The sequence below is a fragment of the Lagenorhynchus albirostris genome, chromosome 1 (assembly GCF_949774975.1).
Source record: "Lagenorhynchus albirostris chromosome 1, mLagAlb1.1, whole genome shotgun sequence".
In the NCBI taxonomy this organism is placed as follows: Eukaryota; Metazoa; Chordata; class Mammalia; order Artiodactyla; family Delphinidae; genus Lagenorhynchus; species Lagenorhynchus albirostris.
The window spans coordinates 142,819,667-142,845,662 of NC_083095.1; the positions used below are offsets into that span (position 1 = coordinate 142,819,667).

The 25,996-nt window shown below is 36.6% G+C and overlaps 2 protein-coding genes across 5 annotated transcripts in view; one reads left to right on the plus strand and one right to left on the minus strand.

The window, feature by feature from the left end:
• LRRC28 (leucine rich repeat containing 28) overlaps positions 1–18,984 on the minus strand; it is a 185,631-nt gene extending 166,647 nt beyond the window's left edge. For all 3 annotated transcript variants that reach the window (XM_060155757.1, XM_060155748.1, XM_060155738.1), the window contains exons 1-2: positions 18,864–18,984; positions 15,017–15,244 (exon numbers count right to left, since the gene is read on the minus strand). In XM_060155757.1, coding sequence (XP_060011740.1) covers positions 15,017–15,184 — 168 coding nt within the window. In that variant the 5' untranslated portion in view covers positions 15,185–15,244; positions 18,864–18,984. The remainder of the gene's footprint in view (positions 1–15,016; positions 15,245–18,863) is intronic.
• A 2,196-nt stretch (positions 18,985–21,180) lies between these two features.
• Positions 21,181–25,996, plus strand: part of TTC23 (tetratricopeptide repeat domain 23) — a 110,687-nt gene continuing 105,871 nt past the window's right edge. For both annotated transcript variants that reach the window (XM_060155766.1, XM_060155775.1), the window contains exons 1-2: positions 21,181–21,413; positions 22,997–23,173. The gene's annotated coding sequence lies outside the window, so the exon portion shown is untranslated. The remainder of the gene's footprint in view (positions 21,414–22,996; positions 23,174–25,996) is intronic.

The window sequence follows — 25,996 nt, forward strand, 5'->3', positions numbered from 1 at the left end:
TTAACAGACAAAGACAGAGGGAATAACACTATGTGACGTCGGAGCCAGAGATTGGAGTGATGCAGCTGCAAAGTCAAGGAACACCGCTGGCAACCTCCAGAAGCTCAGAGAAAGGAACAGATTCTTCCTCAGAGCCACGAGAAGAAACCAACCCAGCCAACACCTTGATTTTGAACTTCTGCCCTCCAGAACTGTGAGACAATCAATTTCTGTTATTTTAAGTCACATAGCCTGTGTAATTTGTTATAGCAGCCATAAGAAAATAACACCTACCCCCCGCCAAACCAAAATCCCAAATTGCACCTCAGGAGGAAGAAACTAAAATCCCAGGGGGCTGACATCAAAACCTAACCAAACTCAGGATAAAAAGAGTAAGCTGGAGCTCAGGTGGTCTAAGGGAGTGTCACATCTGGCCCAAGTTCTAAGTTCGGAGTAGGAGTGTGATATGGCAGGGATAGGAAACTGGCCATTGGGAGGAGAGGAAGGGAGATGGGTCTAGGTCTCTTACACAGAGTCATAGCTCTGGAAGGACTGGCTATTCCATGAAAAGAATCCTAGAAAAATTCCAGTCGTAGACTGAAAGCAGACTTCTCTCTGCTGGAGGCCCTGGGTAGAAGGAAAAGCCTCCTGTAAGTAACTGAAAGTCAGCCTGCATCTCTCACACATGCACATGCACACAGATACACATAAACACAAAGACAGGAGTTGTTAAAGCTAAAGGAGCACACTGAGTTAGGAGTAATTTTTTTTTATTCTACATTAAAACATACTGTAGAGTTAAACTAAATATCAGTAACAAAGAATCAGGAATGACTTTTTAAAAGAAATTATGTCTAACCTGAGGCTTGAAAGACAAATATAAATTATCAGAGGTTGCCATGGAGCGGGGAGGAGAAAGTTCTGGTTAGCTTTGTAGGCACATGAAGCAACATATGAAAAGACAAAAAGAGAGGTATGTTTGGGAAATCAAAAATATAATTTTTTCTGCTGTAACTCCCCAACAGTACTCATGACAAAAATCTTATATTTTCAAACACTTGTTATAAAAACAATTGTGTCAACAGAAAAACAAAAGTTTGGGGGACTATAAAGTTTTAGATTTGTAACAAATAATTTTTCTGAGAGAAATTTATAAACAGTGATTATCATTAGGAAAAGAACCAGTGTTGCTATTCTCCATCTACTTTTTTATCATCTGAATCTTTAACAATGAGCATGTATGTCTTTTAAATTAAAAAAAATTAAATTTTAAAATGTAGTATTTAAATTGCTACATAATTGAGTAACCAATCATATGATATGCAATTTAGGTTCTAAACACTCAATAAGAGAAATGCCATTAGTTTGGTATTTCTGGGCCATCAGGTATGAAGGTATATGATTTTGCAGAGAGTACCAAGGAACAGATCACTAAAGGCTTATATTTTATATTGAGGAAAAACTATTTTTAAAAATCTTGAACACAATGGAAATCCACTAGTTTATTTTAATCAAGGAAATAAAACTATTAATTTCATATAGGTATATTGATGTATTTAAATACTTAGCAACAGTATCCCAAGCTACTTACACATATAATATCCTCGCCCTTTTACAATAAAATAGCACTGAATATGAATACTGTTTATGAAGTCAGTGAAACATTTATTGAGTTCCCACTTTTGATAAAACCACATTTTGTTTCCAAATGCTGAATGCTGTGATTCCCTTTCCCCCATGTTTTGACATCAATTATCTGCAATGAGGTCCTTCATGAATGGTCTTTCCTTGAATGTTGCTCTTGGATCTGTCCAAGTCCCCAAAATGTTTCTTCTAGTACTGGTATCTCGCCTAGTAAGAGGAATATACACTTCCACTTATGGGCATACTTACAAAGCATCCCAGGCAAACTAAACCACTCTGTGGGTGGTGGAGGGGAGATAAGAGGCTTAATAGTTGTTCCTCTAAAAAGGAAAGGCTTGTCCAGAAAAGAAGTGGTATTAGACCCTCATCTAGTTTGATCTGCTACAATATCAGTATCATATCTGGCTAACTAAAGGACCCATGGTCATTCTTTCCAGATGCCTACTTGTCTCCATCAGACAGAATCGCAATTTTTCCATGACAAACTAGTTACCTCTTTGAGCTATTTAGCTACACACACGATTAAGCACTGAATAATGTTCCTGCTGCCATTAGTGCATCACTATGTCTTTATTAGTAAGTATCCTGAGTTTTAATTTAAAAATAAGCACACCAACCTTGAGAAAACTGCAGTTCATCAGAATACTGGGTTTTAAAAAACCCCAAAAGCCTGGTAAATAATCAGCCTGCTGCAAAGGCTGTGGCTGACACCTACTGGTGTTCTATAATACATTCTCTGCTATATAGTGGCACATTTTAGCAATGTAACTGAATAATATAAGAGAAATATTATACATTTTAATTTTTCTATTTCCATAGTTTATGAAAAGTGGGTAAGAGACTGGACAACTATATGTTAACATCAACATTTTTGTTACTCTGCGGGTAACTAAGCTCTAATGCTGGATTACAGATGCCACACAAACTAGTTTATCTTGATTTATAGGATTTAGTCTATTAAGTTTTAAAATGTTTTTAAATTTTAAAATCCTGATAGACAAAAGTAATAACCTTAGGGCTTCCCTGGTGGCGCAGTGGTTGAGAGTCTGCCTGCCGATGCAGGGGACACGGGTTCACGCCCCGGTCCGGGAAGATCCCACATGCCGCGGAGTGGCTGGGCCCGTGAGCCATGGCCGCTGAGCCTGCGCGTCCGGAGCCTGTGCTCCGCGACGGGAGAGGCCACAACAGTGAGAGGCCTGCGTACCGCAAAAAAAAAAAAAAAAAAAAAAAAAAAAAGTAATAACCTTAAAGTGCCTTGCAAAACTGTTATTACTAATATTTCCTTCTTTTTCACAATTTTGACATACAAAAGTTTTAATAAACAATCTGTACCCAAATTCCTTGAGTATGAATACTTCCTACTAAACTACTTAAAAATTGTTTTATAAATTAAGACAAAATTCTCTTCATTAAATCTCATACTATCACTTAACTGAACAATTTTTTCTTTACAAATAATGTAAAGGTAAACTTCAGCAAGCACAGTTAGTATAAAATTTACCTCAAATTTTGAATCAATTATGCTTTACCATGTCCTTTTACGGAGAACTTTCAACCCCCTTAAATGGGAATGTTTTAAAATTGCGTATCTTGGAACAAATATTTCAAATATGTTGCAAACACATGTTCAATCCTGTCCTCTTGTAGTGACTGTGCACTACTTACTTTCTTTTCTTCTCCTTCTGGGCAGCTGGTAGGATTACACTTCTCTCTTCAAGCTCGACGTGGCTAAGTGACTTGCTTCGGTCAATGGAATTATGTCAAAGTAGAGGTCTTAGAGAGCTTGAGCACGAAAGGTCCACAGTGACCTTTATCAGCTTTCATCCCTGAGTAAAGATACCATGAACCAAAGTCCCCGAGAGATCTGAGAGAGTAGTGCAGCATGAATGAGAAATCATTGTGCTGTTACAAACCACTAGGATTCAGGGTTCTGCAAAACCTGCCATCCAGCCTCTAACAACACATTTTAAAGAAGTCATGAATTAAGTGCATAGTTTTTACAGCAGTTATAAAAAGTAGAATAAAGTCAGACTTCTACCTCACACCATATACAAAAGTTAACTAAAAATTAACTAAAAACGGATCAATGACTTATATCTAAGAGCTAAAACCATAAAACTCATAGAAGAAAACATGGGTAAATCTTCACGATCATGGATTTGGCAATGGATTCATAGATATGAAACCCAAAGCAGGAGCAACAATAGAAAAAATGGATAAACTGGACTTCATCAAAATTTAAAATTTTTGTGCATAAAAGGACATTTCAAGAACGTGAAAAGGCAATATATAGAAGAAAATATCTGCAAATCATATAACCAATGGGGTCTAGCATTCAGAATATATAAAGAACACTTACAACTCAACCACAAAAAAACAAACAACCCAATTGGAAACAGGCAAAGGATTTGAAAAGACATTCTTTAAAGAAGATATGCAAATGGTCAAAAAGCACACGAAAAGACACCCAAATTCATTAGCATTAGGGAAATGCAAATCAAAGCCACAATGAGGTACCACTTCAAAACCACCAGGATAGCCATAATTTGTTAAAAATGTAAAATAACAACTATTGACAAGGATGTGGAGAAACTGGAACCCTTGTACATTGCTGGCAGTAATGTAAAATGGTTCAGCCACCATAGAAAACAGTTTGGCTGTTCCTCAAAAAGTTAAACATAGAATTGCCATAAGACTCCATAATTCTACTCCTAAATATATACCCAAAATAATTAAAAACAGGTACTTAAACATGTACATGTACACCCATGCTCATAGCAGCACTGTTCATAATAACCATAAGGTGGGAACAGCCCAAATGTCCATCAATGGATTAACAGATAAACAAATTATAGTATACTCATACAGTGGAATCTAATTAAGTCATAAGAAGGAATGAAGGAATGATACATGCTACCACTTGGATGAACCTTGAGAACATTTTGCTAAGTGAAAAGAAGCCCTACACAAAAGGTGACATACTGAATGATCCCATTTATACGAAATATCCAAAATAGATAAATCCAGGGAGATAGAACACAGATTGCTGGTTGCAGAGCTGGGGTGTGGAGGAGAGTGGGGAGAAACTGCTTAATGGATAAGGGGTTTTCCTTTGGAGTCATGGATATGTTTGGAGCTAGAAAGAGGTGGTGGTTGTGCAACACTGTGAATATACTAAATGTTACTTAATTTTTCACTTTAAAATGGTTAATTTTACATTATGTCAATTTCACCTCAATAAATTATTTTTAATTTTAATAAAGTTAATAAAGTTTTGGTACTGAAGGCAAAAAGTACTTCATTCAAAAACCACCACAACATACTCAACAAGCTTTCTAGTTGGATTAATAATTTGGTGTCACTGCTTCTGGGCAAGCATACAGCAAGGGTTAAATACCATGTGGCTATATGAAAACAACTAAGGTAAACCTCTTTTACTACCAGGAATATTATTTCATTCCTCCTCCAGTATTTCTCCCTCTTTTATATATGCTATAGAGGAGGATCTCTCAGCAGGAAAGTCAGAAGCTCCGGCAGGCTAATGGGAACAGAGAGAAATTAGCAGCACCACCTTTCCTTGTCCACAATAGCAGAAAGGCCCTCCACAGTCCTACTCACCATTTGCTCCCAATGTCCCTTACCATTTACCCTCTTGTCTCTTGGCTCACTTCCCATTAACTACTCATTTTCCTCTTTTAAAATTTCTCTCCAAATAAACATTAAGCAGACCAAAAAAGCATGAGCCTGTCTTAAACACTTGTCATATTTCCTTGGTGTTTCCGGGAGATAGAAAAACACATCAGATTCTCAATATCTGCATCTACCATCATCAAAATCTCTGATGGTTAAATTCCTTTCTTCTGAAACGAGTGACACAAAGGAATGTTATTAAGTATCGTTTTCATTTGAATTATCCTAGAAAGCCTGACACACATTCTGGGAGGAGAGGGATGAGGGGAGGTGCCAGGGAGAGGGAGAAGAGGCAATAAGAAACGTGCTTAAGAGCATTAACAGCTCACTAACCCCTCCTAACAAGGGCTGTGCAATCACTGTTAGGTCAAGGACCACTAGAAGTTACCACTGACATCCTGTTTCCCAGCAAAAATGTAATGACTACACTGGGCAAATAATGAGTAATCTAGTCATAAGCAATACAAAAAGATAATCCCAAACATATGTCAGTGTTTTATGGGAAAGTGCAAATTTTGATTATTTGGATATGAAAGCATAGCATCTTTAGGGTTTTTTGTTTATTTTCTTGGTTCTAAAAGAAAAACAATGAAAAACCATGGCAAATACCCAAATTTCTTGGAATGCATCCATCAAAATAATCACAGATATTTTATGTCCCAAGTTCATTAAAACAAAAATTTCATTGGAAATTCATTGAATACAAGCATTACAAATATTAAAATAAAGCCATTTCAAAAGGGAAGGAAAGGGGAGGAAATTGAGGAAAGGAAAATTTTTCAAAATGTGGACAAGTTCTTTTGTTTCTAAAGTTGTCTTTGAGGTGTCTAAAAAGAATTCTGGGGAAGTTTTTCTTTACAATTCTGTAGCATTAACACAGTGGCAGTTTGACTTTCATGATAAAAATGAGTTGCTACTACCAATTTTAAGGTATTCTTTTTTTTTCAGTCACTCACACCACTGGTCCAACAGAATTTCTACAATGATGGAAATATTCTCTAGCTACATGACCAATATAGTGGCCACTAGCCACATGTGGCCATTAAGCACTTAAAATGTAGTTACTGTGACTATGGAATTGAATTTTCAGTATTATTTTGTTATATCAATAATTTAAACATTAGTACCACACATAACTAGTAGCTATAATGTTAGTGCAAAATTTATATCATTACACTCACTACCAATTTTTCACTTAAAATCAGCTCTTTTAGATATAAAACATAAAAGAACTACTTAAATAACTGCATGAATGATAAAATTTTTAGATTTTTTTCTTCGAAATGATGAAATATTTGTTTGACATTTATAGAGGCTAAAATTATCACCTTAAAAAATATAAATAAATAAATGTTAAGTATCTGCAAAACACGCCACAACTAGAGAAGCCCACACACCGCAACTAGAGAAGCCTGCACACCACAACGAAAAGATCCCGTGTGCCACAACTAAGACCCAACATAGCCAAATAAATAAATATTTTTTTAAAATTTTCTGTAAAGTATTAATATTAAAAATATTTGTTTAAAAAGGAAAGCTATATAGATATCATAAACAAGGGTTGAAGATTAGATCATCATATGCCCCCTACTTTTTATTTTTAAAAAAACCTATTTAATATGCATTCAGTAAGTATGATTTTATAAATGGAATTTTCAAAGCAACAAAAATAGACACAAAAAAAGAATACTAAACATTTTTTCCATAAGGCCAGATCAACCATTTAAAAATATACCTACACAGAGACTGATTCGATGGGGCTAACATTTAAAAACTGGTATCTCACTCAGTGCACAGGTACCTCATTTTTAGTATAGTGAATGCTTGAAAATGAATTTAAACTTGTGGAAACATATACAAAGTAATGGCTTCTGAGTCTTCTGCTTGTACACAGAATCCCTCAAGTGGACAAGGATATGGTCTAGTGTTAGATAAAGATCTGTATCCCTGCCCCCTCCTTCTAAACCCTCCCTCCTAATTCCCCAGGCAAAAACTACAAATCACAAAGAGTGGGTTAAATCATGTTCCCCATATTTCTTTAAGAAAGTATAGAATGATGCATGTTGTAAAAGTATTTCTATCAAAACAGTTAGACTCACAGTAAAACTCAGAGGTAAACTTCAAAGAGGTAACTAGGAAAACTCACCTAACATGGAACACCTCATTGCTCCACAGTGGCTAAATGTGGTTAAATTTTAACTACATGGTGCTAGGCTAGAAACAGGTCATCAATAAATACCTGCAGAATTAAAAAAGCAATACTGACTGGACTACAAATTAGAAGACCTGCTTTTTTGCTCTAACTGGCCATAAAAATGACTTTAGACCCATCTACTAACCTCTTCTAAGCTTACTTACCTCAAAAAAGAAAAACTGCCTAAATCATCTATAAAGTTCCATATAGCTTTGAAATTCTATGATTCAACAGAATAAATTATAGGTCAGACATTCATTTTCCAAGCTATTTCAAATAGTTTGTTAAGTATTTGACAAGGAGCTACTGTCAACCAACCAGTCACAATGAGGAAAAGTTACTTAAATCTGAAAATTCAGTAGGAAAAACAGCTTTGATTTATAACAAAACCCACACTTTTCAGGCACAGGTATATTACTGAGACGGGGTACATTTGTAATGAATGTTTTGCAGGACTATAAGCATTAAAACATAAACAGAGCATCAGAATGCTTTACCATTTGACATAAGTCGTTTCCACACATTCAATTTAAGAAACAACTAAGATGTTTTTATACAGAGCTAACTCAAGAACAGAGTATTCACAGTGATATGGAGGCCCTACACCCTAGCAGCAATGGAAGCTGCAGGGGTCCGACAGATTAGGGAAAAACAAGAAGCCCTTGTGCTGGAATTCAAAATGAACCAATCAAACAGAAACAAAACCATTCCCTCTCCCTACTTCTTCTGGCACACTTGATTGCATGGTGCTCTTTTTTTTTTTTTTTTTACCATCTCTTTAACTTATTGTTTTTCCCTTCAGGGTGTTCTGATGTTCATTTGATCCAGATCCTACTCCTACCAATTTCAAAGTGGGTAGAGCGTGTAGCTGTGTGACTTCTCAGTCATCAACCCCTTTCACGCTCAACCCAGCCACCAGCTGCAAGGAGCATAAACGCAGGCATCACCATCATTGTAAATCAAAACGTTTAGACTCACTGATTAATAAAATTTGAGAGCTGGATAAGATCTTAGTGGCACTAAATTCCAACAATCTTATTTTGATTTTTAATTATAAAAATCATATACTGAAAAGAATATAAAACAAATTTAGTAGTAGGAACTTTCCCTTTTACAATAAACACTTAAATGTAAGGCTCTGTTTATTCCAGCTCCTACCCCCCTTCTTGTGCCCTCCCCTCTTCCACAGCTATAATCACTATTGTTTGATGTATTCTTTTTTTATGCCTTAGTTTATTTGTCTATAAAGTAGGAATAATAGTGCCTACGTCATAGGACTGTCTTGCAGATTAATTAGATTAATACATATAAATCACTTAAAACAGTGCTTGGCACTTAGTAAAGACTCAAACGAAATCTGCTACCAGATTTCAACCCACCCCATATTGATGAACACTTAGGTTTTCACAATTTTTCATCATATACAATGTTGTGATGAGTATCCTTGTCCACTTGACTATTTTTTCTGTTGGGTAAATTCCTGCAAGTGAAAATGCTGGTTCAAACATATGCACATGTAAAATTCTGCTAGATATGGTCTAACCACCCACCAAAGTAATGAGTCAATTTCTACTCCTTCCAATAGTGTATGAGAGCATCTTCTCCCCATTGTCTTCAACATAGGGCACTGATAATCTTCAACACCAGGTATTAAATCTTTTCTAATTACTAGGTAAGGATGATCAATGTTTTATCACTTCTATTGAAAGTTAAACATTTTTTTGTTTTGACTATCTGTATTCTTTTATGATTTGCCTGTTTATATTTGATGGGGGGAGGTCAGGAAAATTTTCTCCTGGGTCAACAGGAAAGAAATAACATCCTCATCCCCCACCTCATCCCCCCACCCCAATTCAGGATTGTGATGGACATACCTCTTCTTCCCTTGAATCTCAGAAGGATATCATTTTTAAGTTCTCTCCTGTTACATAGATTAACTGCTTAATCAGGATCCATCTACACTTATTGCTCTTAGCCATAAGCCAAACTCCCTTCTTTCACTAAAATTTAGATGCCTCTTTCTTATCCATTCATATTTATAAATAAAATTGTCAACAGGTGAGATGAGAGCTCTATCAGTATTTGGGGAGGTCACTCTTCCACATCCCCAGGAAGGCCTGCTGCCTACTACACTCATTAAGAGAAGCTGGCAGATCCATTAAGTGATTTTGCTTCCAAGTTGAGTTTTTTTCTTTTCCCCTTCAAGTCACTTGTGGCCTTTTATTTTATAAATGAAGGAACTGAGATCCAAAGAGGTTAAGCACATAGGATCTTGGTCTATTACTTCCTAGTACTAAGTTGTGCTACCAAACAATGAAACACTCTCTTGCTGGGACTGCAGAACTCAAATGCTTCCACTGCTAATTCCTGCTTCCATGTTTCATTCCTTCTCTAACTCTTACAAAGACCCCAGCTACTTGCAGGGAGGGGGTGTGGGGATTAGGCTGCAAGGGGACAAGGTAGGCTCTACCTCAGCCCCCTCCAGCCTGCACACTCATATCCTGTCATCATCTGAAACTTCTCCATGACTGATGTTTCTCTCCACAACTACAATATCCCATCCTCCCAGATGGCTTACTCAATCATGCCCAGTATAATAAGTCTTCAACATCAATGGATCCTTTGGACCCTCTCCATTTTCCCTATTCACTCACTCCTTTCTTTCTTGGCCTCCAGTCCACCTCAGACTCCATGTCCCATCATTTTAATCACTCTTGCCAAAATCCTAAACCTCCTTAGTCCCTCTATACCTGGCAAAAACTTAAGCCTGCATAAATGCGACATCCCAACTTCTTCATACCTCAGACATCTGAGAACTGCAGGAGAAAACTCCCTAAACAAGCAGATGGTTCCCCAGCATAAGTCTAGCCATCAACTGCTTGCTGAATGATTCTACTACCTTTCTCTAACCAAACTGCTATGACTCTTCGCAACAATAATTTCAAACCTGCAATCTCCACAAATCTTCACTCCCTAAGCAGCTGGCCTTGCCTGGTAGTCACCAGACAAGAACTCTCTCCCCCACAATCTGAATCTTCCTTTGCACCTATCCTTCCTTTCTCTTGTTAAAGGCGGAAGAGATACTATTTCTTTTTTTTTTTTTTCTCCCCCTGTAACTTACGAGGGTGCTGCGATGTCTTCCCAGATGTGGTCCCCATGTAAGGTCTTTTTTTTTTTTACATCTTTATTGGAGTATAATTGCTTTACAATGGTGTGTTAGTTTCTGCTTTATAACAAAGGGAATTAGTTATACATATACATATGTTCCCATATCTCTTCCCTCTTGCGTCTCCCTCCCTCCCACCCTCCCTATCCCACCCCTCCAGGCGGTCAAAAAGCACCGAGCTGATCTCCCTGTGCTATGCGGCTGCTTCCCACTAGCTACCTACCTTGTGTTTGGTAGTGTATATATGCCCATGCCTCTCTCTCGCTTTGTCACAGCTTAAGTCCTTCCCTCCAATTGTGCTCTGGAGCCCATCCTTTCCTACCTTCTTAGGAATCTTGAACTTTTAATTGTTCCTTATTTTTGAATCTTCAACTCCTTTCTAATGGAGATTTCCCATCAGCATTTACACAGGCTCAACTCTTTCCTCTTAGAAAAGAGGGGTGAAGAGGAAAGAGAAAAGGAGAAAGAAGAAAAAATTCTCCTTTTTCGTCAAGACCCCTCCAGCTATGACCGCTTTTCCACATCAAAACCAAACCTGAAGACCCATCTACCTTGTTATCTATTTTTTCATCTCCTTCTCACCAATTAACCCCTCAAACTTGCATTCTACTCTCCAGAGCTTCTAACATAGTCACCATCATAGTCACCATCACTTTGTCACTAAAGTCTTTGGACAAATATTGATCCTAATCTTCTGCCACTGAATCTCAGATCGTATTTTTTTCTTCAGCTTGGGATGTCAAGAAACAAAAATTCCATGAGAGTAAGAATTTGTTCCATGATGTATCTATGTCAGTGCCTTGTAGAGTACTGGATACACAGAAAGTACTCAATAAATAAATGAATAAATGATAGTTTTCCTCCCAGGCTCCTGACAAAGTCATTCTTCAGGGTCAATGCAAATAGCACCTTCCTTAAAAAATCTTTTACAATCCTGCTACACAGAATTAGATTATGTGTCCTACCAATGTTAGACAGTAGCCAGGCACTGGGGATACAGAATTTAAGACAGACTCCCTGCCCTCAAAGACTCTCAGTCTGGATCTGTTATACCTGTACTATAGACATTATGCTCTTCTACTTTATATTCATTTATTTATTCATTCAACAACTATGTGGATGCCTATCAAATACAGAACCTGCATCTCCTATTCTCTTATTAACTTCAAACTACCACAAAGATCAGAGACTTAATAATTCTTGAACTGCATTTAAAATAATTATAGAAAAATTCTTTAAATCACTTTCTAAGATAAATGTTAGGAACCAAAATCATAATGTTTCCTAACTACTTCTTATTCACCTATTAATTATATAACTGGATTCTTATATAAATTGACTCATTATATTTTAAACAGTTTTAAGACTTTTCAGTTATACAAATAAGTGGTAATATTGTAAAATGAAATACTGCTAAAAAGTACTTTAAAATATAAAATGTTCCTACCCTTTGACCCAGCAATCCTACTTTTGAGACCTGATCCTAAATACAAGGATGTATATATATTTCTTGGCCTAGAATTTAGTGGAATGAGAATGAAGTGAAGAGAGAAATCTGCAGAGAAATATGTAGAGTATGATTCCCTTTTGTTGTTTAAAAAGGGAAAAAAATACAGAGTACATAATTACATAAACACAAGCAAAGGAGTGGAAGGACACAACCAAACTATTAACACTGGTTATTCCAAAGCACAGAATTGGAGGAATAGAAAGAGAAACTACTACTTTCCATATATTTCTTATGTTGGTTGCTATAAGGGCACATATTTTTATATGTAAAATATGAACAGTTTATTCTTTTGTATATAAAAATGGCTTTTCCCTGTGCTTTAATTTTAATATGGGCATTTCCCAAGTTCTAAGCATCTGACATACAATCATCCTACAAATATAAACCATAATGCAATACTGAGCAGCTTGAAGGGAAAAAGGAAGGACAGAAGTTGGGCATTAGTGACTCCTCACCAAGAGGCTTCATACGAAGAGGGGAGAAGGGGAATGCTGAGGAGAAGACATTTAAACACAATAAAACAATGTTAATAAGAAATAATAAAACAATGTGGAAATGGAAATGATTGGCAGGTTCCCAAGCTTTTCTAAAAAAAAAAAAAGGCCAATTAACTCATAATGTGTTTGAGATAGTATAATGCTTCCAATAATGTGTTTTTTTCCTTTGGACAGTATTGCAGTTTAAGTCAAATTTTACATACTAAATCTCTATTATTTCTATAGGAAATATACTTTATCAATAACATCAGCAAACATTCTAAAAGCCTGCAGTCACTAGTTTGGAACACTCAAGGGCAAGTACTGTTTCATCAGCTTTGAAAACCCGTGCAGTATGCCATTCTCAGACTACGCTGGATATAAGTAAGCTGTCCTATACTCAGTATAGTCACGGAATGGTATGGTTGCTACCATTCCCACCATCCCGATATCTGTATGGTACTTCACAGTTTAAAAAGCTCTTTGATACAAAGGAATGAAATGTTCCAGCTAAGACAAAGCATTAAAATAAAATATATACACCTACCATTATAAACATATGCAACAATTTAATCTTCAGTGACTACAAAGATGGCAAAGCCTGAACTTGAAATGTATGCTTGGGAGCCATTATATCAGTTAAAATTGTATAGTAGATACTTAAATATTTTCATAAATAGAAAACTGCAGCCAAGAAATGGCCACAAAACCTAAAGTTTATTGTAACATTTATAAGCAAAGGTCAATTTCTTCTACCCATGGACTATAACTGATGGTTGAGAAGTAATCCACTCACAACTTTTTCTTTGTACATCAACAATAAACATGAGAAAATGTGGGCTGTAATCCTTGACAAATTATTTCTTACACCACTTCTCCAAAGGGCAGAAAAACACTAGGTAAATACGGTTTCGCTTCATGCAATGATGATCTCGCAAAAAGGGTCAATATAACTATATACAGATTATTAAAGTTTGGAAAGTGAAAAATCTAATTTAAAAAAATCTAATTAGGCATGCAAAATAATATATACAAATATGTCAAACACTAAAAATGAAAGATATACTTGCACTTACTTTCAGACACAACAAAGATAAACAAATTTTATAATGCTTTCTACACATTGTAGGTATTTTGCACAGATTAACTAAAACTTTTTCAGAAAAACACTCCATATATATGAAGCCAGTAAGGCATATTTTCAGATACTCAGACACTTTCAGAGAAGGGAATGAAAAATGGGTCTGTTCACAAAGAAACAACAAGAATTCATAAATCATCTAAAGTGAAAAAGAACTAGAATTCAAAGTGTAAGACTTAAATGAAGTTCAGTGATAATCAGAAAAGGCCACATAAAGCAAAATCCATTTAAAACAGAGACCAAATATCATGATACAGCGGGAATAAAAAGTTTGACATGCACACTCTCTTGAAAAATATTTTAGTTTTTTTAATCTCATATGTAATAAAATTTAGGTTATAACGATAACTATGTGCTTATTCTTAGAACATAAAAAGAGTGAATCAAATGTTGGCTTTTGTGGCAAAAATTTTTCCAACAAATTGGATGACAGCCCAATTCAAAGTCATCTGATTTTCACAGTGCAATCATAAAGAAGGTTTTTTGGTTTTGGGGTTTTTTCAAAACACTCAAAGGCTACATCAAGCCTCCTAATGCCTGTCTTAATATTTTAATCTTCAAATCATTCCCTTTTTAAATACGTCTAAATCAAAGTCATCCTTGTTGGTCTTTCTCTTCTTTACTTTTTAACTGATCTGTTGGGTACTGTAACATCCATAAATCATCTAAGAATCTTAACACACAAAGAAAGCACAGGCCCAGAGAGATGCACAGGCTAAGTGAAGAGGGGTTTCTGAATAGGGACTAATTTTTTTTAAAATTTTATTGGAGTATAGTTGATTTACAATGTTGTGTTAGTTTCAGGTGTATAGCAAAGTGATTCAGTTGTACATATATTGATACATGTATTCATTCTTCTTCAGATTCTTTTCTTAGATAGCTTATCACAGAATATTGAGTAGAATTCCCTGTGCTATACAGTAGGTCCTTGCTGGTTATCTATCTTATATGTAGTAGTGTGTGGGACTAATTTTATAAGTGGTATATTAGTGAATATTTTGCTTTCCTACACGACTCTTGAAACTTCATAACTGCAAGAACTTGGATAATGAATTCTCAAGTAATGAGAACCCCCTGTATGTGTACTTCTATTACCTGTTTATACAACAAGAGGGGATACAAATCTTGGTCTGAATATCTTAAGATATATAAAATATATCTTGGTCAGAACCACATTATAAATGACTTTTTTTTTTAATGCAACATAATACTGTACCAAGGTTGTAAGGGAGTTCCTTTTCATGTAGAGTCTCTCCAAGTACTGTAGTCCCTCATCTTTTAGTAACTCCAATGGGAAATGCTGCAGATTCCTATAATTTAAGAACAAATTCTTGTGCTTTTCCAGCCTTGCCACAGAGATCGTCTTACAAAGTTCGGATGCCATGACTGAACATATCCCATCAGGCACACTGCAGCACTACATCTTGTCAAAATTGGTCCATTTCTAAAGAGAACAAAAAAATGGAAAATTATGATACTGCTAACAAACGTTGCCAAATAAACCAGTTAGCATATATAGCTATTTGCAGACATTAAAAAGAGTTATACATCAATTCCTATATTTTTCTAACAACTAAATTTTCACACATATTTAGAAGGAGATTAAAATGAATAACTATTTAATAAAAATACTCTCACTATTTAAGCAATATTTACTACTTAGCAGAAATAGTCCTATTTGAAAAAAATAGTTCTTGAACTTGAGATAGGAATCCCTATCTAAGAGAACAGAGACCAGTTTCATAATATGCAACCAAAGAAAGAGCTTAAAAAATTAGACACAGCAAACCCATTTCCTTCTTGAACTACCTCATTTTGTCTTTAGCTTAAAACATTTTAAAAATATTTAAATGTATATAATATATAATATAACTAGATCACTTACAACTTCATTTTCTTCACTTCTTACTACCTAAATATTGTCCTATATGCGAATATTTTCTTTCTTTTATCTCTTTATTCTCTTTTCTTTCTTTCTTCTTAGCTTTGCAGATGATCAGAAGTAGCAAAGAAACAGGCCTGGGAACATAGAGTTTTACTTAATTATTTCAATGAAAGAAGAAATACTGCACTAGGAAATAAGAATCCTGTACTTTTCTATTACAATCTTTCTGGGCCTTAGTTGCCTTACATAAAATGGAGACAGCAATTTATTGGTAAGGGCCAGAACCCAGAACAGATTAAATACCTTTCTAGCTCCAAATTGACAAGGATAGGAAGAGAAATAACATTTCCCATCTTACCAACTAGGCACAGGGCAGAAACAAACTTCACATCACTTACCACAAGAAGAAACAAACTCAGAGATTCAATAATTTGTCCAAGGTCAAACAGTTCATAAGGGAACAAGGATTTTTTTTCTTGGGCTGGGGAAGGGTGTCCAGTGGATTTCAAAGCCTGAAGTCTTTATACACACAGACTGACAGGATTCCACAGGATACTAAGAAAATGCTAAAACACTAAAAACAAGTTGAGCTTTGTTCAAAGATTCTACTCTGGTTTTCCTGGGCACCCTTTCTCAAACTCTCCAAAGAGAAGTACCTTTCAAAGAAAATGTTTTTTCTTAAGAAAAACTATTTTCACAGGGAATTAATACCAAGTTAGTACAAAATGCAGTAACGTAAGCTTTCAATAAGCAGAGTTTTCTAACTTTTTGGTTATTTTCTATTATTTCCAAACTCTTAATTCCCAACTAATAAGAAAGCATTTGCTATTTTATATAAAAGGTCAGAGAATACGGAGTATTCAATTATATCCCTAATGCAACATGAGAGTCCAGTACCTTCCCATATTTATACTAGCTACTCACTTACCTATTTTTATGAGACATATTACTTGACTTTGAACAAGATACTCAATCTTTCCACATCTTAGTTCTCTCCCTGTAAAGCAAGGGGAACTAGGCTACAAATAACATCGTTGATTGTATTTAGAAAGGGAAGCTTTCTGGGTAATTATTCACTGAAATAGTAAACTAGAAGCCGTTTAGATGTCTCACAAGCATCTCAAACTTAACACATTCAAAAAGAGTTTTTGATATTCATCACCAATCCAAATCTTCCCCAGTCTTTCCAACCACCAGGAAAGCCGGAAGTCATGAACGATTCCTCCACCACCTCCAATCTATCACAAGGCATATGGTTTCCATCTCCAAAATACACCTCAAATCTATCCACATCTCTCCATCTGCCCAAATGGAAAGCCACTGTCATCTCCTGCCTTGCCATATGTATTACTGGTCTCCCTGTGTCCACTCGAGTCACTTTGCAATACATTAATCACTTAGCTGGGAGCCTTTAAAAAAGAAATCCAACTATGTCTGCCTCTCTTTCTCAGGTAAACTTGCTCCCTAGTCACATGCATTCTAAATAGACCCTTCAAAAGTTTATTAAGAAAAATCAAACTTACCAAGTATTGAGGGCTCTTCACAATCTGGCCCCACCCACTTCTCCAGACTGGCAGCACCCTCCCTGGCTTCTCACCAAACTCCTGGGTTTTTCTAGTGCTTCAAAGTGCTAAACTCTTCACACCACTTCCTGCTCTCCTTTAGCCTTTGAAAGCACTGTCCCAACGCCCTTCAGGTTTCAATGTAAAAATCACTTCCCCATCCTAAGCTAAAGTCTTCTCTCTTACTCTTTCTTTGTAGGACTCTTCACAATTTGTAATCTATATATTTATTGGTGCATCTATCTATCGTCAATCTAGCCAAGAGACTGTACCGTAAGCTCCTGAGGGCAGAGACCTTGCTGTTTTCTTTACATTTGTATACCTGCCTCTAGCACAAAGCAGGCCCTCAAACAGCTGATAAACAACTGACAGTAGGACATGTGAGTAATATTGTAAGGTAGATTTTTTTTCACCTCTGATCTAAAGTCAGCTTGCAGATACTATATGCTGACTGCGTGCTATGTGCAATAAAGATCTCTCAATCCTTAAAACTCTGCACTGCAATAGACATTATTTAGCCTATTTTATAGATGAGGAAACTGAGTTTCTCAGAGGATAACTTGCCAGAATACCAACCCAGGTGTTCAACTCCAAAGCCTGTGCATTGCTCTACAAGGCAGACTTCCATGAACTTCAGTGGGGCCTGTGCTTCTTCCTATTATTATTTAAGTGGTAGGCAAAGCTTATGCAAATCTAAGACTACAAAGCAAAACCCACACTCCCTGATGGGAAGATCCAATAAGAGAATACAGTGTAACCTGATGGCTTTCCTTCTAATCCTGCTGAATCCTGATGGGTGGGATTGGTTGCCCTTAAAACGTCATTACACTCTGTTAAAATGCATTTTGCTAGGAAGGCAGTTTGGGAGATGAAATCTACACACATGAAATCTGAAAGCTTTCAATAATAAATAATGGTAATGGTTTTCCGTATGCATTCACTGGCAATGCACAGCCTTTACCAGCATAATTTTCTTACACATATTCCCTTCACTACCTCTCATCTACGATTAAAAGCAAATGGTATACTTAATATTAGCTGTATACAACTGCACCTGCATAACAGTTTTCTGACAGGTAAACACCAATTCACTCTATTATTATTTAAAGCAAACTAACCTTTCCATCTTAAGAAAATTCCACACATTTTAAAACAGGTGTGTTTTAAGGGAAAGGAGTCCCTTTGATTGACTTCCGTACTTAAGTCAGTGGAATACCCACTCCAATTTCCTAATATTGTAGATTAATGAATTAAAACCCGCACATTAAAAGCATTTATTAAAGGTTATTTTCTCAGTACTGAAAAGAAGGCTGTCAGAAGTCTTAGTTAAAACACATGCCGTTTTGCCCGAGTTAACGAAACACTTTGGTTGTTAGAGTTTGGAAGCAGTGAGCCCAGTGGCAGGGATTTCACAGTCCCGGTATCGGGATTCTCCGACCACCGAGGGCGAGGACGGCCCGGCAGCTGTGGCGACCCGAGGCCCGGGCGGGCCCGCTCGGGCCGGGGTCCACTCGCTGCAGCCCGGACGCTTCTGCCAGACCCGGCCTCAGGGCCGGGGGTCGGGCCAGAGGGCCTTGCTTCGTGAGCCACCCGAAACGGCGAAGTGCCACACTCACCTCGACCAGCGGAGCCAGCGCTCCCGGGCGCAGGGGCGCTGGACGGCAAGCCGGGACTCGGCGGGCGGGGCGGGGCGCCGGGAGGGGACGGGGCGGGGCGCGGACGACGCGGGGCGGGACGGGGCGGAACCCTCACTTCAGAGGGTTGGGGGAAGGCAGAGCGGAGGAGAGGAAGACGAAACCTCGCGATAATGCTCCACCGTTCTCGCGGTTTTTACGATAGATCGCACGAGAGGCTTGTTTTCCAAGCGATGTGCCTATTGGCCAACAATGTGGCTTCTCCATGACTTGGCCCCGCCCTTGGCCCTGTCTTTGCTTCCGGCTCCGGCTTCCGGGTTTGTTGTTGAGATCAGCTTTTTGCTCAGAATTTTGAGGGGGTAGTTTAGCCGGCTGCAGCCTCAGGGACCGTCAGTAACTGATCAGTTCTTTCATTCATGCATTCACTGACGCACTCGTCCTCTCGTTCAATGCATACGTTGAGAAATTACAACAGTAATAACACCCAGTCGCTTTACTGTATACCAGGCAGCGTTCTAAGATCTGTGCATAGGTTATCTCAACCCTCACAACAATCCTATGACACGGGTACTATTACTATACTCGTTTGACGGATGAAAAACTTAGGTCAGGTAGGTTTATGTAATATGGCCAAGGTTAGTAATCAAGTAGTGAGCTTAAGCCCAGTATAAAAGAAGTCACTGCACGCTGGCAGGTTCGTTCCGAGAGTGAGGCAGTAACCTAGTCTCTGCTCTTGAAATACCGTAGGTCTGCTGTGAGAAACAATCGTTAAAACGGCAATAACAGCTGTGAGAAACAATCGTTAAAACAACAATAACAACTTTGTAAGTTAAATATTCTGGCAGTTCCTAGCATGACTGAGTAGGCCATCAATAAATATTTCTTCAGGACGGAATTTCCTATGTCAGCAGAAGGAGTCGTCAAAGGAAGAGACCTTTATGATGGTAAAAACAAAAAAAAAAGCATTGTTAAGGAACAGCAAAAAAATATTTTTTTAAGTACTTTGCTTGTTAACATGACAACTTTTCTTCTGAAATGAAGTTTTTTAAAAATTTCCTCTCATGAAACTACTGTTATTTATTGTTCTTTGGCAAGCTTGATGTTGATTATAATGTAGCAGTTCATTGTCAAGATATCCTGACTTTATAGATACTGTTATTTATTGTTCTTTGGCAAGCTTGATGTTGATTATAATGTAGCAGTTCATTGTCAAGATATACTGACTTTATAGATTTACGTTGGTTTATTTAATTACTGTTAGAGGTAAATAACCTAGAAAGCAGAGTTATATTAAATAAAAATAAGACCTATCTCAAAACAAAGTATGAGTTATAATGAAATACTTACCAATTATCTATTTAGTAAACCTGGTCTTCAGAAGTTACTGAAGTATATGGATGGTATATGTCATGTACTTCTAAGACCTTTTATACAGGTTTCCAAATACTTAAGAATTTGTAGTACTTAGAACTTTTTTGCTAGAATTAAAATTAGGAAATCCTCAGTTTATGTAAAAACAAAAATCTTTCGGTTATTAAAGATCAACCCAAATAATATATATTTGCTCCTAATATTGAAGAGTCACACATACAAAAAGGCAACTATAGATAGAACAATTTTTAAAAAGTAATCAATGTTAGTCTCTTAGTTTTCATTTCTTAAAAAACGAAATATTTTAATGCATTAATTTGACATCTGATATTTGATCATGAAAAATGAATCATCTTAAAACAACTTCTGCCCTCTGAAACTGACACAAAAGTAGCCATGTGATTCTTCGTATTAGTATGTTATCCTATGGCCACTCTTTAAAGTTCTCTAAATTTGTCAAGTGTCAGTTTCACAATTTGCCTCCCTCAGAACAAGGGGGAGGGACTTCCCTGGCGGACCAGTGGTTAAGACTTCCCTTTCCAGTGCAGGGGATGTGGGTTCTATCCCTGGTGGGGGAGCTGAGATACCACAGGCCTCCTGGCCAAAAAACCAAAATATAAAACAGAAGCAATATTATAACAAATTCAACAAAGACTTTAAAAAAAGAAAAAAAGTCCACATCAAAAAGGTCTTTAAAAAAAGGTGGGGGGAGGAAATCCTCTAATACAAACTAGTGATTGGACAATCTTTGGCAAACTTTAACATCATCAGGCAGCGATACCACTTTAAGAAAATTCCAAGGAAAGGACAGCCCCATTTTAAAATTCCCACCTCTGGCTCCCAAGCATTGGGTTGCAAACTTAGATAAAACACTCTTCTCCACTCCCTATTGGTGCATGCTCTATCATTCATTCTCCCTGGAATTTTGTGAGATACTAAGTTGCTTTATGGGAAAAGACTGCGCCAATTTAGTCTGGAATTGCCCTACTTTAGACTTTTTCTGGTTATCAATCTGTACAAAGAATCACCAAACTGATACAGCGTGGACCAAACTGATAAATCAGGCTGCCGGGACATTGTGTAATTCGATCGAAAAAGAAACGGACAACCTCTCAAGCACATCGAGTATTTGACAAAGGATTTTACGACACAGTGAGAGATGTAAGAGTTAAACTTTTCTGATTTTTTTTTTTGCTAGTTTTAAAGGAGTAAGTGTCAAAGGAAAAGCAGATAAAATGCTGGCATAATGTAAGAGTGGCAGGAAGAGAGTTTCAGAGGGTGTTTTTAGAAAGAACATTATTCGCAGATCAGTAATGGATTTTTGAATGGTAAAGGGAAAAAGGTAGTAAGATTAATAATAGATTATTTTATACTCCAAGAAGCTGTGGTTTTTTGTTGCTTTAATATGGATTTAGAGGAACACAGTAATATTATTGTAATTATCAGAAGAAATGAATATTTTTGTATGTATATTATCTTACCTAGCATAATAGACAATCCAGCTGTTAAAAGATATAAGAGACAATTATCATCATCTTTGGACCCAAGTTTTGTGTATATTTGTAGATTCGGAGATCCAGGGACAGATCTGCTAACAACAAAGGAAAACATAATATTGATGTATGAAACAGAATCAGTAGGTAATGAATGTAAGGATAAATTCTCAAAAATGAAATCCAGCATTTATACTTTCAAAAATGATATTTTCACTAAAACTAAAATATAAAAGTTCAGGAAATACTGATAAATGAGGATAATGTATATTAAAACATATTTGAAATAGCAACATTTTAAAAAAATCCAGCCCAATAAAAAATTCCAAAATATAGCATCTTAAAGATTCTTCAAACATTAATTCAGCTAGTAAATATAATACCTAGTAGCACATCTATACCTCTACAAGGCCTAACTCAGAGTAGGTATGCAATAAATATTTCTTGAGGGTCCTCTGTTAATCCATATATGGGGATATAAAGTAATAAAATACAGTCTCTCAAGAAGCTCATACTCTAGCTGGGAGAAAGAGACTCAAAAAGTTTAAATGAAGACTTCTGGATAGTTTTTGGTGCATAGATGACTGCTGTAGACCCTAGATGCTTCAGGTGCTCAGATCAGTGTGAGCAGAAATATTCAGGGAGAGTTTCACAGTAGGGTTAAGACACATTTTGAGCTTCAGCAATGAGCAAACTTTCAGTAGATAGAAAAGAAAAGAAATGGCATCCCGGGTAGTGGGAGAGTTGTTAGCAAATATGTGCAGCCTAAAGAATAGAGAATAATTAGCTCTGACGCAGCAAAAGCTTCATTTGGGGACCTTGGTATAATAAAAATTTTTTAAAAAGCATGAAAAGTTACACAAAAAGTCAAAATTGCCAGAATTAAGGAGTTTGGTCTTGCGTTTTAAAGTAACATTTGTAAAAGATAAAACTGACATTGCAAGAACAGAGACCAGAAGCTAAGGGGCTAAATACTATAAATAATGGAGTGCAGATTGGTAACAGCCTCATAAGACATTTTCTCCAAATACCTTCACATGGTTGAATAATATAAATCTTGATGCATTTCTTTCTATTCTTCTGAAGCATTGAGCTTATTTTTTGTTAAACACTACAAATATAAATTTTATTAGATGAGGTGTTAGTTGTGGTGTAATAAAACAGTAAAAGTAATTGTTTACATTGCATCAGTTCTTGCTCCTTTTCCCTCAGAATTTAACGGTTTCTTGTTTCTATTTAACTGAATTGAAGGAATTTCAACCAAAAAAAAAAAGTTGTGACTGAAGAACACCATGGGAAGATGGGAGATATTTGTACTCAGACTGTAGGCTTTCACCTGATCTGTTTCTCTGAGACAAAACTCAGTTCCATACCTCAGTGAGCTGCTACCATGTACCAGATGATATCCTCAGTGTTGGGCAAAAAAAGGTGAATCAAGAACCATCTCCTCCCAAAAAAGCTTCAGGGATACCAAGCAGGGTATTTGTCTCCTGCTTCAAAATTTGCTTCAAAGAACCTGAAGTTCATCTATTTTAAATTTTTTTTAAATTGGAGTATAATTGCTTTACCATGTTGTGTTAGTTTCTGCTGTACAACGAAGTGACTCAGCTATATGTATACATATATCCTCTCCCTCTTGGACCTCCCACCCACACCCCCCACCCCCGCATCCCACCCATCTAGGTCATCACAGAGCACCAAGCTGAGCTCCCTGTGCTATACAGCTGGTTCCCACTAGCTATCTGTCTTACTATTCTAAATTCTTGATCAGTGGTTCCTAATCGGATAGGTGGAGAAGGAGGTTATCTCTAGCTGTGGAAAAGAATCCTGAGACAAAGTCCCCTGATGACAAATGTGGCAGACTGCATTGCTCGCCAAATATTCCATTTACTCCCCTGGATATCTGGCCCTCTTTGGAATTAGGGAGCAAATGAAATATTAGCAGAAGTGAGGTGGGTCACTTAAGGGCAATGGTAGTGAAAAGCCCATACACAGTTTTTCAATCTCTGTTAGTCTACCATGACTCCTGTTGATGTACAGTTAAACCTTGGTCAGCCTGGATCTCTGAAAGACTGTGGATCAGACATTCCCACTCCCCACCTCCATCTCCACCCCTACTAAATCAAGTGAGTCTGTAGCATGTAGGAGTTAGTATCTTACCTCATTATAGCCTAACTGATGCTGACTACCTAAGCTCTTATCAGCTTTTCCCCTGAGGATATCGGCATTTCATTTATTTCAGTTTTCTTAAGAAAAAATGCCCTAATCAACTGAGTTTCATCTATCAGGTAGATGATACGTTTGGGGGGAAATCACACTATAAAGATGGTTTAATTGTTCATCCAGTAAACATTTATTGAGGCCTATTAGGTGTCAGGCAATAATACCATGTGACCCATCTATTCGTAGAGCCAGAATGTTAAGATTGATTTTCAAAATTTTTGGAGCCTCTGCCATATTGTCTTTGGGAATTAGTGCTGCCCTACCTTATGAAAGTCTTGTAGTTATAAGATGTATAAAAGTCAGAATTACATATAAAACTGCATGGTGGTTTCATAGCTATTTTTTAACAGCTTTAGTAAGGTATAATTTACATACTATAAAATTCACTCACTTTAAGGATATAACTCTATGATTTTTTTAGAAAATTTACAGAGCTGTATAACTATCACCACATTCCAATTTTAGAAAATGTCCATCACTATAAAAAGATACCTCATGCCCATTTGCAAGCACTTCTCATTCCTACCCCCAGCCCTGGCAATCAATAATAAAATTTCTGTCTCTATAGATTTGCCTTTTCTGGACATTTAATACATTAATGCAAATGGAATCATACAATATGTGGTATTTCACATCTGGCTTCTTTCACTCAGCATAATGTTATTGAGGTTTATCCATGTTGTAGTATGTGTCAGTCCTTCATTCCTTTTGTTTTTTTATTGAAGTATAGTTGATTTAGAATATTATACTAGTTTCAACTATACAACATAGTGATTCAATATTTTTACAGATTATATACTCCATTTAAAGTTATTACAAAATAATGGCTATATTTCTCTGTGCTGTACAATATAACCTTGTTGCTTATTTGTTTGATACATAGTAGTTTGCATCTCTTAACCCCATACCCCTATCTCACTCCTCCCCTCTTCCCTCTCCCCACTGGTAACCATTAGTTTGTTCTCTATATCTCTGAGTCTGATTCCATTTTGTTATATTCATTCAATTCTTTTATTTTTTTAGATTCCACATGTAAGTTATAACCAGTATTTGTCTTTGTCTGACTTATTTCACTAGGCATAATACCCTCTAGGTCCATCCATGTTATTGCAAATGGCAGAATTTTATTATTTTTTATGGCTGAGTAATAATCCATTGTATGTGTGTGTGTGTGTGTGTGTGTGTGTGTGTGTGTGTGTGTGTATATCTCACATATTCTTTATACATTCATCTGTTGATGGTTGCTTCCAAATCTTGGCTGTTGTAAATAATGCTGCTATGAACATTGGGTGAATGTATATTTTGTTTTATTTTCTTCAGAGGTATGAGTGGAATTATTGCTGGATCATATGGTAGTTCTATTTTTAGTTTTTTGAGGAACCTCCATACTGCTTTTCATAGTGGCTGCACAAATTTATTCTCGCCAATAATGTATAAGGATTCCCTTTTCTCTGCATCCCTGCAACATTTGTTATTTGTGGTCTTTCTGATGATAGCCATTCTGACAGGCGTGAGGTGATATTTCATGTGTATTTGATATGCATTTTTCTGATGATTAGTAATGTGCATCTTTTCATGTGCCTGTTGGCCATCTGTATGTCTTCTTTGGAAAAATGTCTATTCAGGTCTTCTCACCATTTTTAGTTGGGTTGTTTGTTTTTGTTATTGAGTTATGTGAGCTGGTTATATATTTTGGATAGTAATCCCTTATTGATCATAGCATGTGCAAATATTTTCTCCCATTCAATAGGTTGTCTTTCATTTTGTCAATGGTTGTCTTTGCTGTGCAAAAGCTTTTAAGTTTAATTAGGTCCCATTTGTTTATTTTTGCTTTTACTTCTTTTGCTTGAGGAGACAGATCCAAAAACAATATTGCTACAATTTATGTCAAAGAATGTTCTGCCTATGTTCTCTTTTAGGAGTTTTATGATTTCAGGTCTTACATTTAGGTCTTTAATCCACTTTATTTTTGTGTATGGTATGAGGAGATGTTCTTGTCTCATTTTTTTACATGTAGCTGTACAGTTT